Source organism: Zingiber officinale, chromosome 3A (genome assembly GCF_018446385.1).
Source record: "Zingiber officinale cultivar Zhangliang chromosome 3A, Zo_v1.1, whole genome shotgun sequence".
NCBI classification, from domain to species: Eukaryota; Viridiplantae; Streptophyta; class Magnoliopsida; order Zingiberales; family Zingiberaceae; genus Zingiber; species Zingiber officinale.
The window spans coordinates 57,712,131-57,726,578 of NC_055990.1; the positions used below are offsets into that span (position 1 = coordinate 57,712,131).

General features: G+C 35.7%; 1 protein-coding gene across 1 annotated transcript in view; it reads right to left on the bottom strand.

Annotated features, from left to right (window-relative positions):
- LOC122051923 (quinone oxidoreductase 1-like) overlaps positions 1-13,349 on the bottom strand; it is a 35,867-nt gene extending 22,518 nt beyond the window's left edge. Inside the window, exons 1-2 of the mRNA XM_042613260.1 lie at positions 13,061-13,349; positions 12,845-12,983 (exon numbers count right to left, since the gene is read on the bottom strand). Coding sequence (XP_042469194.1) covers positions 12,845-12,983; positions 13,061-13,324 — 403 coding nt within the window. The 5' untranslated portion in view covers positions 13,325-13,349. The remainder of the gene's footprint in view (positions 1-12,844; positions 12,984-13,060) is intronic.
- Between the last annotated feature and the right edge of the window lie 1,099 nt (positions 13,350-14,448).

Sequence of the window (14,448 nt, forward strand, 5' to 3'; positions counted from 1 at the left end):
TGATTTGTTAGTATTTTTATATTTATTGTTCCGGTCGTGTTGGTCGTGTATGAGTTGGTTGTAGTAAAGTTTCATATTGTCACCCGTACTAGGGAGATGTTGCCGAAATTTCTTCTGGTAGGGACTACCTGGGGCGTGACAATGGTTGCTTGTGAAGGCTAGATGATAATAAGGGCTCTTGTATCAATTTGATACTGAACATAGAAAGGAAAATAGGAGAGCATAGAGAATAGGATTCCACAACTACCTTATCAAGCATTATGATATTGGATACCTTATCAAGCATTATGATATTGGATACCTTATCAAGCATTGCACAACTACTAACTGACAAAGATCATACCCACTAGCCAGAGATCGACCAACTAAGACTTCTAAACAATGGCTTCATTTCAATATTACAAATCCATGTTTATCCCAAGTAACTTACGCACTAACCAGAGGCCACTCAACTAAGACTTCTAAACAATGGCATTTCAATATTACGAATCTATGTTTATCCCAAGAATTGAATCATCAGGGACATTAAAGAACCAATAATGAGATTATTTTACTCCATCAATGTCACCAAAACCAGTGGTTTGGTCTAACCAAATGTCAAAGTCAACCAAATACATAGTTATCCTTATTGCAAGTCTTTGCTTTTCATCGGCAACATGTGATCACTGATCGGTGTAAAAAATTGTGTTTCAATGACCAACTATGACAAAACAAAAAGGGCAATCTGATGCACCCGCCAAGAAGAATCATATCACATTGATTCGATTGTACACAGTTTTACCTTACATTGCAAATAGTTATTTCCGCGATTTGTACTTGTGACCACAAGGTCACGCAACAGCAACTTCAACAACCAACTATGACAAAATAAATAAATAAAATAAGCATTTAAGTCATTTAGTACTTTAATATCTTTCATGATATTCCCTTATCTTACACAACTTGATTGAACTTGTATATGTAACATCTTCAATTAATAATATCATGGCATCATTCTTACCTCAACTAATTATTTCATGAAAACCTCTAGCATACACACACGACAAATTTAGAAAGAAAGGTACATATCAAGAGAATTAATTCAACTAAGTCGAGTATCTTTTATTTTCAGTAGGATTGAGTCGAGTATCTTTTATTGTCAGTAGGATTGAGTTGAATATCTTTTAGTTTTAGTAAAAATAAAATCTTTCTTATTCCGTATTTGTTTTCTTCCTTTGTCGAGAAGGAACGTCAGTAATTGTATTTATATGGCTGGAATAATACAATAAAGATTACGACTGAGTTTCAAAAAGACATCAAACCCCCTAAATCGAGAGGTTCTCTAATCCCAACAAGCCTTAAATTCTCCCTACCACCATAGGCTATCAAGGTCGTAAAACCAAGAAGACAAAGATTAATTCCGCGTTGATCAGCCGGTAAACCGTCCCATTATACGATCTATATCCAAGGTTCATAATAAATTGGTAACAGAACTCGTCTTAATTGGTGACTCATAAGCACTTCAACAACACTTTAATGCTTTTTTCAAAATTTACTAGGAGGACAAAGCTACCAATGAAAAACGGCAGCAACTCATCCATGCCCAACTAGAGGAATTGTCTAAAGACTTCTCTAAGCTACATTCACACAAAGTCATCCAGCAACAACCATCTTGACCCACAAGGACACCGCTAAAAAAGGTACCGTGGCCATAAGGAGGAATCCTCATATATACCACGGTATTTGAAATTGGATTTCCCACATTATAATAATCAATTCAATCCTCTGGGATGGCTCAATCATGTGACCATTTTTTCACCATCAACGTACTTCGGTGGATGAAAAGGTTGGCCTAGCCTCGTTCCATCTTGAGGGAGATGGCTAATTATGATTCATTAAACTAGAACATGATCAACCTCATATTCAATGGGAGGAATTTAAAGCTCTGTGTAATTTGAGATTTGGGCCACCTATTCATAGTAACAAATTGGGCGAGCTTGCCAAACTTCAACAATCAGGATCCGTGGAAGACTATCAGCGAAAGTTCGAACAATTGGCAGCACGAATGAGTTCCTTAACATCTGAACAAGAAGTTCAAATATTCATTAGTGGCCTCCAAGATCACATCGCTGTGGAAGTCGAGCTTCACCACCCAAAAGATCTCACATCGGCTATGAGTTTTGCTCGTCTTTATGAACACTGCCCGAAACAATCTGAATCTATTGTCACACCGCAATGTGCCTCCATCCAACCACCAAAGCAACCATTTATTAATCGATTAAATAGGGAGGAAATGGAAGAATGACATGTCAAGACCTTTGTTTTAATTGCAATGAACTTTACCCTCTTAGTCACTGTTGCAAACGTCTTTTCTGGTTTGAGGGATTAAAAGATTCTGATAAACAAGACCACGTCGAGAATGTTGAAATTTCTCTCAATGCGATCACAAGAACCCACGCTCCTCAAACCATGCAAATTCATGGGAAGATACAATAGCTATCATGGAACATTACCCATCATTCATGTTTACGGACAAACCCATTTTTTAAGAAGAGTAATGTTATGGACACATGTCAAATTTAGAAAGAATGGTGCATATCAAGAGAATTGATTCAGCCATAATAATTGATTTTTATTTAAGTCGAGTATCTTTTATTTTCAGTAGGATTGAGTCTAGTATCTTTTATTTTTAGTAGGACTAAGTCTAGTATCTTTTATTTAGTAAGAATAAATCTTTCTTATTTCGTGTTTGTTTTTTTTCCTTTGTAAGAAAGGTCAGTAGTTGTATTTAAATGACTGGAATAATGCAACAAAGATTAGATTCTCTAATTCCAACAAGCCTCAAATTATCTCTACCATCATAGGTCGTCAAGGTCGTAAAACCAAGAAGACAAAGATTGATTCTGCCGATCAGTAGGTAAATCATCCCATTATGCGATTCATATCCAAGGGTCATAACATAGTGTTTGAAATACCATTTAAGGCATGCAGCACAAGTAAAACCTATCATTTTCCTACCTGCTCAACATGTGGAATGGATTGATATTAGCTAAGGCAAGGGGTTGTTCCGTGTGTAGGAGTTCTATGAACATCTTCCATGAATGACGATTTTCTTCATGCTACGAGAAACAAAAAATAGCTCCTTATAGATCAAAAATAGTGACTAATATATTGGTGAAAGTGAGGGTTTTCTTCCTTGTAACATGCCTTATTCCACATGCGTGTATTTGTGAACGCTTCCATGAGTAAGGATTTTCTTCAATCTCTATGACATGAAGTTTCAAACAACTTTAATTGATTTAGACAAGGTTCAAAATCTCAAGCTGTGCCGAAACTTTCATCTTTGACTAAGACGATACTATTTTAGTATCATGCTGATGTCTCGATGCATACTGTCAGTAATAGATTGAGTTGAAAAAGAAAGGAAATAAAGTATAATTATGAGCAGTGTTCTAAATGGCGGCTAAGACAGCCACCTAGGTGGGAGGCGAGCATTAACTACATTGTCTTTGCCTTAGGCAATGCTTTAGGAGGTCAAAGATGAAACAAGGCTGGTGAGGTGGGTGAGGAGGCGCGTGAGGTGAGCGAGGCAGTGTGTGAAGCAGTCAAGGGAGTAGGTGAGGCGGTCAAAGTCAACAAAATTTAAAACCCCTAGATATATTAATACACTTTCTCTCCCTTCCAAAACATAAATAAATCCACAACCCACCAAGTCACCCACAACCCACCTCCTTTTGCCTAGAACTGCCTTGTCGCCGCACTATCACCACCTCTTCAGCACACTAAGGTGGCTTTTATATATTTCTAGTAAGTTCTTGCTCTAGTTTTTATTTTTTTTTATTTAATTATTGAAGATTAATGGCGGAAAATGAAAAACAACCGGAGGTGGAATTGAAGCGAAAGTTTAGTGAAATGGTTTGGGATTATGGGGTGTTGTATTGCAAAGAAAAAAAAGATTGAATCACATGCAAATTATGTAAGAATCTTATTAAGGGAGAAGTTTATCGGATGAAGCATCATATTATGGGTATTGTATGACAAGTTGTCCAATGAAGATAAAAAAAAAAAGTAAGAGCTTATTTTAAAAATAGCAAGAATAAGAAGCGAGAAAGGGTGGAAAAACTAAAAGAAAAGAGGGTGGAAGTAAATATAGGTGTTGATGATGTAAAGGATGATGATTGTTAAGTGGAGGGAGATTCTTCTAAAAAGAAGTCAAAGCACCTCAGGCCATTCGTAATCGATCCAACAAAGGCAAGACAAGAAAACATAAATGATGTATTAAAGTTAAAAGTTTACAAATGATGTGCATAAGTACCTTGGAAGATGGATTTATAAGGCGGGGATTCGTTTTCATACAATTGACAATCAAATCTTTAGACAATTTGTAGAGGCAGTTGGCCAATTCGGCCCAGACAAGAATCCTCCAAGTCAATATCTTCTAAGAGAGGCACTTTTGAAGCAAGAAGTTGAGAGGACCAAATTATCTCTAAAAAAACATGAAAAAGAATCGATGAAAAATGGAAGTTCAATTATAACCAATGCATGGAAGGATCACAAGAGGAGAAGCATTTTGAATTTGTGTTAATTGCAAACTAGGCACTTATTCCTTGATTCTACTAAAAAAATATGAAGGCACACACCGGGACTTACATCTTCAAGTTTGTGGGAAAATACATCAATGAAATTGGCCCTCAACATATTATTCAAATAGTGACAACAATGCGGCAAAGGTGCAATTGTTGAAGGTTACACAACCTCAAATTTTTTAAACCTCTTGTGCAACTCATACAATCAACCTCATGCTTGAAGCAATTGGAAAGTTACCCAAGTTTAACGGAATGCTTGAGAAAGCAAAATCCCTAATAATATTTATCTTTGCACATCATAGAACTTTGGCTATTGTGAGGAAATATACCAAGAAGAAGGATAATGTGATGCCTGGAGCAACTAGATTTGCTACTTCAGTTTTGGCCTTGGAAAGTCTCAAATGCAAGTAAGATCAGCTTATGTTTACATCCGAAGAGTGGAGCGAAACAAAATTAAGTAGTGTGAAGGGGAAAGCAACGGAAGTGACGGTAACAAGTATCTCTTTTTGAAATGGTGTTTCTTTGGCTTTAAATGTCTTCACCCCTTTAGTAAAAGTTTACGCCTTGTTGAAGGTGAAAAAAAGCCCTCAATAGCCTTTTTATTGGATGCACTTAAACAAGCCAAGAAAGAAATTAGAAAGGCTTTCAAAAAAGGAAAAAATGTCATCCTATTTTGAATATTATTGATGAGAAGTCTAAGGGTAGATTTGATAGTTCTTTACATTATGTCATTTGCTTATTGAGTCTGGTCTGTTACTTCAAAGATCCAAACATACAAAATAACACCAATGTTATGAATGAGTTCTTGAATTATGTTGAAAGAATTTTACCCAACGACGAGGGGCATGCAATCCACCATTTATAATGATGAATTGTTGAAATATAAGAGTAAATCCAGAAACTTTGGAAGAAAAATGACAATCGTGGCATATGAGGTGGATGTGTACCAATGACTTTGATTCGCGTACATCTCTTTCCTTTATTTCTATTCACTAGAATACATGTCTCTTTTACCTATTTTTTGATTTATTATTTTTTTGCCTCTTTGCTTTTTAAAGTTGGATGGTAGTCCAATTATAGTGGTGTCACTCCAAACTTACAAAAAAAAAAATGGCAATGAGATTTCTCTCTTTAACAAGTAGTTCATCGGGGTGTGAAAAAAATTAGAGTCAATTTGAAGGAGTAAGTAATAATTCATAAACTATGTTATTTATCCTTTCTTTTTATTAGTTTTAAATATTTTTTTAATTGTTTAGATATATACTAAGAAGATAAATAAGCTCGAGACATCAAGATTGAATGATCTTTTATATATATCAAATTCAATGTCAATCTTATGAAACAGTGTAAAAGAGATATGGACGAAGATTTGCTTCTATCATCTCAAGCTATTGAAGCTCGTTGATGGTGGCGATGAAGATAAGGTCGAACCGGGTTGGGGACTTACTTGGAGAATGATGGTGGAGGTCTAGGAAATGGATAAAGTGCTATAACCAAGGAGGAGTGCAAGGAACATTCCCATTAGAAAACTTGATGAGGATTTAGATACATCGGAGGAGAAAAAAGATGTTGATTTTGAGTCCCATGATGCAAGGATTATGGATATAATTGATGGTGCATGTATAGATGATTTAGGAGATTAATTATGCCTAGTCTAGTCATTGTTAGCTTGTTATCATGTTGGATTGAAACTTTGAATTTAAAACTTAGGCTTTTGGTAAAAGTAATGATATTACTCTTTTAGTATTAATATGGTGATGAATCTTTATTAATTATCTTGTTAGTTGCATTTATATATTTATTCGTACCTTATAAAAATTCTATTGTACTGTATGAAGTTTATTTATGCATAAACATCACTTAATTGTGTATATTACATAGAGAATGATGACTATTTATAATAGTTTGTGATCCTGTCTGAAATCTGCGAAGACGTGCGCGGGCTCCGGTGAACGACGATCCTTGATGAAGATAGCCTCCGGGAGACCCAAAAGAACCTCTCCACGATCCTACGCACAATGAGACAAACCAATAAAGCGTTAGTGACCTAAGACCGGGGTGGGGATCCCTGGCTAGACCCTCTGACGCTCAAGTCAGTCTCTCTCTCAAGGGTGGAAGGAAGAAGAAGAAGAACAGTAACTGAAGTACTTTGGAATAAAGTTTAGATGCTAGAACTTGCATACCTTGCCAATGGAGAGGATCCCCATTTTTATACTACCTCATGTGACCTCCATAGTCGTGAAATAGTCCCTGGTTCGTTAGTATTTGTTAGGAAATGAAGTCATCTTTTATACTTCGTGCAATAATCCTTTAAGGAATCTTTTTTGTACCCCAGATGTACCTCTTTTGTCGTTTATGACTTATATTTATGATGAGGGCACGTCATCATAACTGAAGAAGCTTCTAGAAGATATTTCCCGCCAAATATTCTGTTGAGCATATCTCGGCCGGTCGTTCAAGCCGGCTGCATATATTAAGAATACCTTTTGTTGAACATCTCTTTACGCGCGGTCGGGCTTTGCTCAGCCGATAACATGTTAAGAATCATATATAAGGCTAAATGTCTTTACGCTAGGGTGGGTTTTGCCCGGCCGAGTATATATGAGCACGTGGGTACTTACTCAGCCTTCGATAGATCGGTAATGTACTAGAAGTCGTTCATAAGGCTAAGTGTCTTTATTCTCAAGCGAGCTTTGCCCAGCCGAGTGTGTATGAGCATATGGATGCTCGCTCGGCCTCCAGTCGGCTGATAACATGATGAGATTCATATAGAAGGCTAAGCGCCTTTATGCTCGGGCGGACTTTGCCCGGCCAAGTGTGTATGAGTATATGGATGTCGCTCGGGCTTCGATCGACCAGTAATGTACTAGAAAGTCGTTCATAAGGCTAAGTGCCTTTATTCTCAAGCAGGCTTTGCCCGGCCGAGTGTGTATGAGCATATAAATGCTCGCTCGGCCTCCGATCGGCTGGTAACATGCTGAGAATCATATATAAGGCTAAATGTCTTTATGCTCGAGCGGGCTTTGCCCGGTCGAGTGTGTATGAGCATATGGATACTCGCTCGACCTCCGATCGGCCGGTAATATGCTGAGAATCATATATAAGGCTAAGTGTCTTTATGCTCGGGCGGGCTTGGCCCAGCCGAGTGTATATAAACACATGGGTGCTCGCTCGCCCTTCGGTTGGTCGGTAACATGCTGAGAACCATATACAAGACTAAGTGTCTTTATGCTCGGACGGGCTTTACCCGGCTGAGCGTATATGAACACATGGGTGCTTGCTCGGCCTTCAGTTAGCCGGTAGCATGCTGAGAACCATATATAAGGCTAAGTGTCTTTATGCTTTGGCGGATTTTGCCCGGCCGAGTGTGTATGAGCATATGGATGCTCGCTCGGCCTTCACTCGACAGGCTATATACCTTTCCTATCTTTCTCGACCTTGACCCCTTCTTCATTCGCCAAGCCGACTTATCATAACCCATATCAGTATGTATTAAAAATAGTAAAAAAAATCAACCGCCTAGGCAGCTAAAGGTAGTAAGTGGTCATTGTCCCGCCACCACCTTATCGTCTACCGCCATTTACAATACTAAAATGAGACATTGTCTATGTCAAGTATGGTTTTAAATCTTATACCATACTGAGAGAAATGGTCAAAATATATCATTTTGCTAAATTACTAAAACTCAATGTCACTCAGACAATGTCTCTTTCCTTTGTTCCATCTCCTTCCTCCTTCAACCTTCAATCTGTCATTAGCACTATGCATCGAAGTGTCATCATGATACTAGAAGAATATCTTTATAATCAAAGTCTAAAACTATAACATAGCTTAAGATTTTGAAATTTGTTATCAAGTGATATCGAGTTTCGGTGATTTGACAAAATAAAATATTTTGATTGTTTTGCCAAACATAGTACGAGATTTCAAATCATGGATTTAGGTGAGAGTTGCATAGCAACTTCAAGGGTTGATCCAACTCCATATGCTTCTAAAGATAGCTCCTCAAAGGCATGAATAGCCTCAAAAAGTGTCGGAACAACTTAGCTAGCTTTCCTCAATGGTGGCAGAAGCTATAGAAACTCTCCTTCAAGTAATAAGCCACCTCATCCTCCTCTTCTTTTTCCTCTTCATCTCCTTCCTCCTCCACCTTCAATCTACCATAGGCAACATGTTGAAACTCCCACACGACACTAAGATATTCTTGTTTCAGTTGAATTCAGACACTCAAAACAAGACTTTAATATTGTGTTCACTTAGGCAAATATATTTTTTAAGTCAACGAAAGACCACATTTCTAAGCTTGTGGTACTCTCTTTTCTTATAAACCCAACACAAACGATAAGTGAAATCTAATAGATAGAAAGTCAAAGGAAGAAATTGATTTACTCCTCATCTTTTCCCTCCCTTGATTTCCTCCCCTTTTTTTTCCCGTAATCAAAAAGTAAAAAAAGCTTAAATATTGCTTCAGGTCCAATCAAACTAAAGTGTTGAGTACGCAATGTGATTTTAAAGCGATTATATAGGCATGAAATGAAGAACACATAAAGAAGATGGATATAAGTAAAGATGATAACAAAACATGATAAACCAAAGTTAGCCAATAAAATCACTAACTATTTCATGCTTCATATGCTCACTCATCAGATTTGTATACTTTTAAGAATGAAATTAAATAAATAATATAAACAACAAAACATGTTTATTGAAATAAGAAAACAAAGATATTCAAAAACTAATATTAATAAGGGTGTGCATCTTATATTTCATTCAATATCAATACTAGAGTACAAAACTGAAATTTTATTTAGAATCTCAAACTTAATAATAATAAATAATAACACCTGATTTAATGAAATTTAACAAGATTTAATTGTTTTCATGTGACAAAAAAGTCACAGGTTCGAATCCTGTAAACAGTCTCTTGCAAAAAATAGGGTAAAGTTGCGTATAATGGATCCTTCCCCGGGACCACGCATGGCGGGAGCTTCGTGCACCGGACTATTCTTTTTATAAAAAAAAATTATTTAATTAAATTAACCAAAATAAATCTGATTCAACTAATCAAAGCAATATTAAATTAACATATCAAATCTTATTTAATCAAATTAATTAATTTAAAATCTAGCTGAATTAAATTAAATGAATTAGGCAAAATTAATTAATAAAATTATTTAGACTAATTTTTAAGTAATTTAATTAATAAGAACTAACAAGAAAAATATTGTTATAGTATTTCATTTATTTTAATTAATAAGAAAAATAGTGTGATCTTGTGGTCACATGTTCGAGTCACATAAACACATGCTTTTGTAATACAGGTAAGGTTGCATATAATAGGTCAAATGTGATCTGACCCTTTTTCAGGACCTCACATTAGTGGGAGCTTCAAGCACTGGGTTGCCCTTTTTTTAATTTATTGATTTTAATATATAAGAAATTATTAATAATAAGTATTAAATTGAAAAAAAAAATTAAACATTAATTGCTCAACTATTAATAACTAAATTGTGATTAATGAAATAAGAATTAAATCCTTTTGCTATAGGATTGTTGGAGACGATAGGGGGTGAATTATCATTCACAGTTTTTTAGTTTCTATAAAAACAGGTAATGCAATGGAAAAAAAATAAAGAAAGATTATCAAATTAAAAAAGCAAACCAACATCACTTGGAATTTATGGTAGGTCAAGGGTACTCCACGACCTTGATCCATAAGGCAAATCACTCCTCGAAAGAACGAACGTCTAATCTTTCTCCTTTGTGGCCAGACAAACCTTTCTCGTGCCTCCAAACTTATATTTAAAGGTCTTATAGTTTCTCAATTTCAAACTATCATCACTCGACTCCTTTGCATGAGACCATTGTTGTCATTGTTGTTGATCAACAACTTTATTCTAGGCTTTAGGATGCACATTAGTCAACTACTTTGAAATATTAATCAGCTGTTCCCAAATCTAGAGTAATCAAAAACATTTTGTTTATTTTGTTTGATGCCTAAGTCGACTAGTTAGTCGACTACTTGCGATTATTAGTTGATTGAATACCTGAATTCTAAATCTCTCAAACAAAAAAACCTCATTTTGTTTATGGTTTTGAGTTTGAGGTTTAATCAGTTGATATGAGTTGAATGCTGCCTGGATAGACTGTAAACAAGTCTTTATATTCATTTTTATTTACCAATCGACTGAAAATCTTATTTTAATCGACTATTCAGCTAACTTGACTACTTCTAAATTCAAGTCCATTTTTTCCTTTGTCCCAATATACATGTGCATTCACTCTCCTCTCAGCACTTTACCTTATCCTGCCAAGAAATCCTTCATGTCTTTGGGACTTTATCATACCAAGAAGCCTTCATGCTTCCGAGTCTTCGTCATGCTAAGAGACTCCCTACTCTAGGTCTTCATCATACTTAGCATTTGGTCCTTATCGACCTACTAGACTTCCTTATACTACCTAGTTGATCTCAACCTGTTGAGACATCCTTACACTACCTAGCATCCAATTGACCTTAACCTGTTGCCACTTCCTTGCACTACCTAGAATCAGATTGACTTCAAGCTATTGGGACTTTATGCCAAGTACCTACTTGGGCTTCCCTTATTCCACATGCAACCTATGTCAAGTTTACTTGCACCTGCACACTTGATATACATATGAAATCAACATCTTGTTGTCTAACTTAAACATTATCAAAACCACGTGCAAGCGCATGCTTGGAGCTTAATTGCACCAACATTTGGTTTCTCCCAAATTCGAGAATCACACTTACACAATTTAGTAGTCACTCAAGTCCAAAAGAAAAGATATAGTAACAGTAATTAAAATCTTGATTATTTAGATAGGCATTGAAGTCTTGGTCCCACGAGTAGCAACTAAAGTGTTGAAGTCAAGATTGTGCATGCGGCCACTAAGAAAGTTTGTGATCTCTGGGAACACATCCTAGCACCACAAAAGAGTTTCCAAGATTCAACCTAGATAATCTAGATCTGTATTTAAATTAAATTGTCAAGTCCTTGTGATTTTCAGTTGATTCGATTAATTTCTATCACATTCAGTTGAATTATGATTTTCTATCAACATTTCAGAAATTTCATACTATTGTCTAGGAAATCGATCTGAATTAGATGGGTCCCGATTCAACTCAATCAATCTGAAATGGAATCAATTGAGTTACCAACCATCGACGTCATGAACTAGGGAGTCTTTCCTTATTCTTCAACTTTTTCTTTGTTACATTCTTTCATGTCTTAAGATCCCTGATATAAATAGTGAGATTGATCTTGCAAGTCATATATTGTAAGAACCCATAGCATAAAATTCACATTTGTTAAGAAGATAATTGTTTCGAACGACTGAAAAGTAGAAGCCTCCTACAAATAGCAAAATCAGATTCATACAACCTAGACAATGGAGGTACGGGCCAAATTGAGATATTGTAGCATCAAGCTTTGTAAGTAAATTAATTAAACTGCCATGTCAAATAGACAAAATATTGTGCAAAATTCTTGTCCCCACAGTGTAGCCAAGTTGGTAGATAGAGTTGCTTCATTCATGACCAAATAAAAGAGACCATATTAAATTTCCCCATTAAGATAATATAAGTCTGTCTCTATGTCAGAATGATGGGGAATAGTGTATGAAATCTGCATTGCACTTTACTAAGATGGGAAAAGAGCTCATTCGGGTATACACAGCCTGTATCCAATAAATTAATGATACAAAAAGGAACTGAATAATCAAAATGAAGTATATCACAGAATAATCATCTTGAATGTTGAGAAAAATCCAAAGGTTTGATTCAAATAAAATTGACATAGCAAAGTAAGCATCAACATTAAAAAATCATTTATATAGTAACTAACAGAGAAGCTGAACTAAATGCTAAACTTGTCATGCTTCTCAATGTTATGGCATGACTTGTTTCCTTGTGAAGAAAAACAACCTCCTTGTTAACATTAGTGTACTTTGACATAGAGATCAAAATTTGATGAAAAGAACATTATTTCATAGCAAGAAGTTCAATGGGTACCAATTTTCTCATCCTAGTCAAGTAGAATGGACTTGCTAAATGAAACATGGTCATCAAATTGATGTGCTTTCACATGATCATACCATAATGCATAACTTAGCAACGAAATGCCACCAAAGAAACGACAATTCATCACATGCATGATGTTTATTTAGGATATCAAAATGTATGACACCTACAACCTTTCGCATGGGGCTTTTATACAAACATGTGATAAGCGATAAAGAGCTAAGAGAGAACAAACCAGGTGTAAAGGGCAGGTCCTTAGTGTACACCCCTTTGCGGAAGTAAATATCGATGAAATTAACGCCTATGGCCTTGTTCCTCACTCTGATCTCTCCCTCCTTAGGCTCCCCAACTTCCACCTCTTCCCATTTCAAAACCTATATCGAGAACACGGAGGAGCATAAGCAAGGATTACTCAAGACAAAGATCAAATTGGCGTTTGCTCTGGTCTTACCTCGGGGCCTCCGAGCTCATGGACTCTGATGGCCTTGACCTTCACCATATTTGGTTCCTCTGTGGACAACAAAGAAGAATAGGAGGAACGAGCAGCCACGACAGCGAGGGTTCGCAGGGAAGGGCTTGTGTGGGATCGAGATAACTGCAGCAGGGAGGAGGAGCGAGGATCGATCGATGGAAGCAATCGTAGGGCAGAGCGATGAGGAGCAGCGGCGAGGATTGACCGAACTACTCTGACGTTACTCGTCACCATCGAAATCATTTCCACAAGCAAGTAGCGTCTGCTCCGTTATAGCTGACGTCATTGATTGCGATACTTAACTATGGGTTCCGTATTTCATCCAATCACACCCTTATGTTTCTTATTTGTCATATTACTCCCTCCCCGTCTATTTGGCCTTTTTCAATTTACATATTTCCGTCCATATTCTTCAAATCACCCCTTAAAATATATTCCAATTTTATCCCTTGTTTCAAATTTCCTTAAACTTCAAATTTAATTTTGACCGAGAAAGATGATTAGCCAAGTTGCAATCATAATTCTTACACAAAACCAATTTTTAAACTTTCTAATTCTTCATTAATATAATGATTTTGACAATGTAAACTAATTTCATAATAATCTTGAATAGTAACAATTGGCTCGGGCCTAGGATGTAATAGAAGGGTGTTAAGTTGGTATATAAGTATCTATAATTCAATTTCTAATTAGATTTTTCTTCTAAATGGAACACAAAATTATGAAATATTGAAATTTTATACCGTATATCATGAATACTTTTCGATTTATCTTGATAATTAATGAAAAATTTATATAATACCAGATCAATCATCCTAAATTCGATCTTACTTAAAATATAATTTTGATGTGTAAAATATGTAATAAAAATAAATAAAATAGATGCCTAATAAATAATAATAATAATAATAATAATATAATTTATAGACCCTTTCCTACTTCATGGCTCGTAGCACCTCTAGTGCAATGCACCCTTAAAGAAAAATTCCCTATTAAGCAAAGGCTCTCTTACAGATTTAGTAAATTTAGAAACCCTATATTGGTTCAATACAAATCAATCTTAGAGGATTGCAATCTCTTTTACAGATTTAGAATGAGTGAAAAGGATATAGAAAAACTTCAACCATAGAGAATATAGATGAAAAACTAGATGAGAAGAAGAGTAACATGAGAGCTCCATGTGCAATCAAAGCCTTGATTTTACGCATAATTTTTTTTTAAAAACAGATATTCAATTTACGTTAACTAATCTTGGGATGATTAACTTAATACCATAGAAATTTTTCATCAACGGTCAAAATAAATTAGAAAGCGCTCCATTAATTTAACATTTTTAGATTAACCATTCATTAAAAAAAATTATCCAT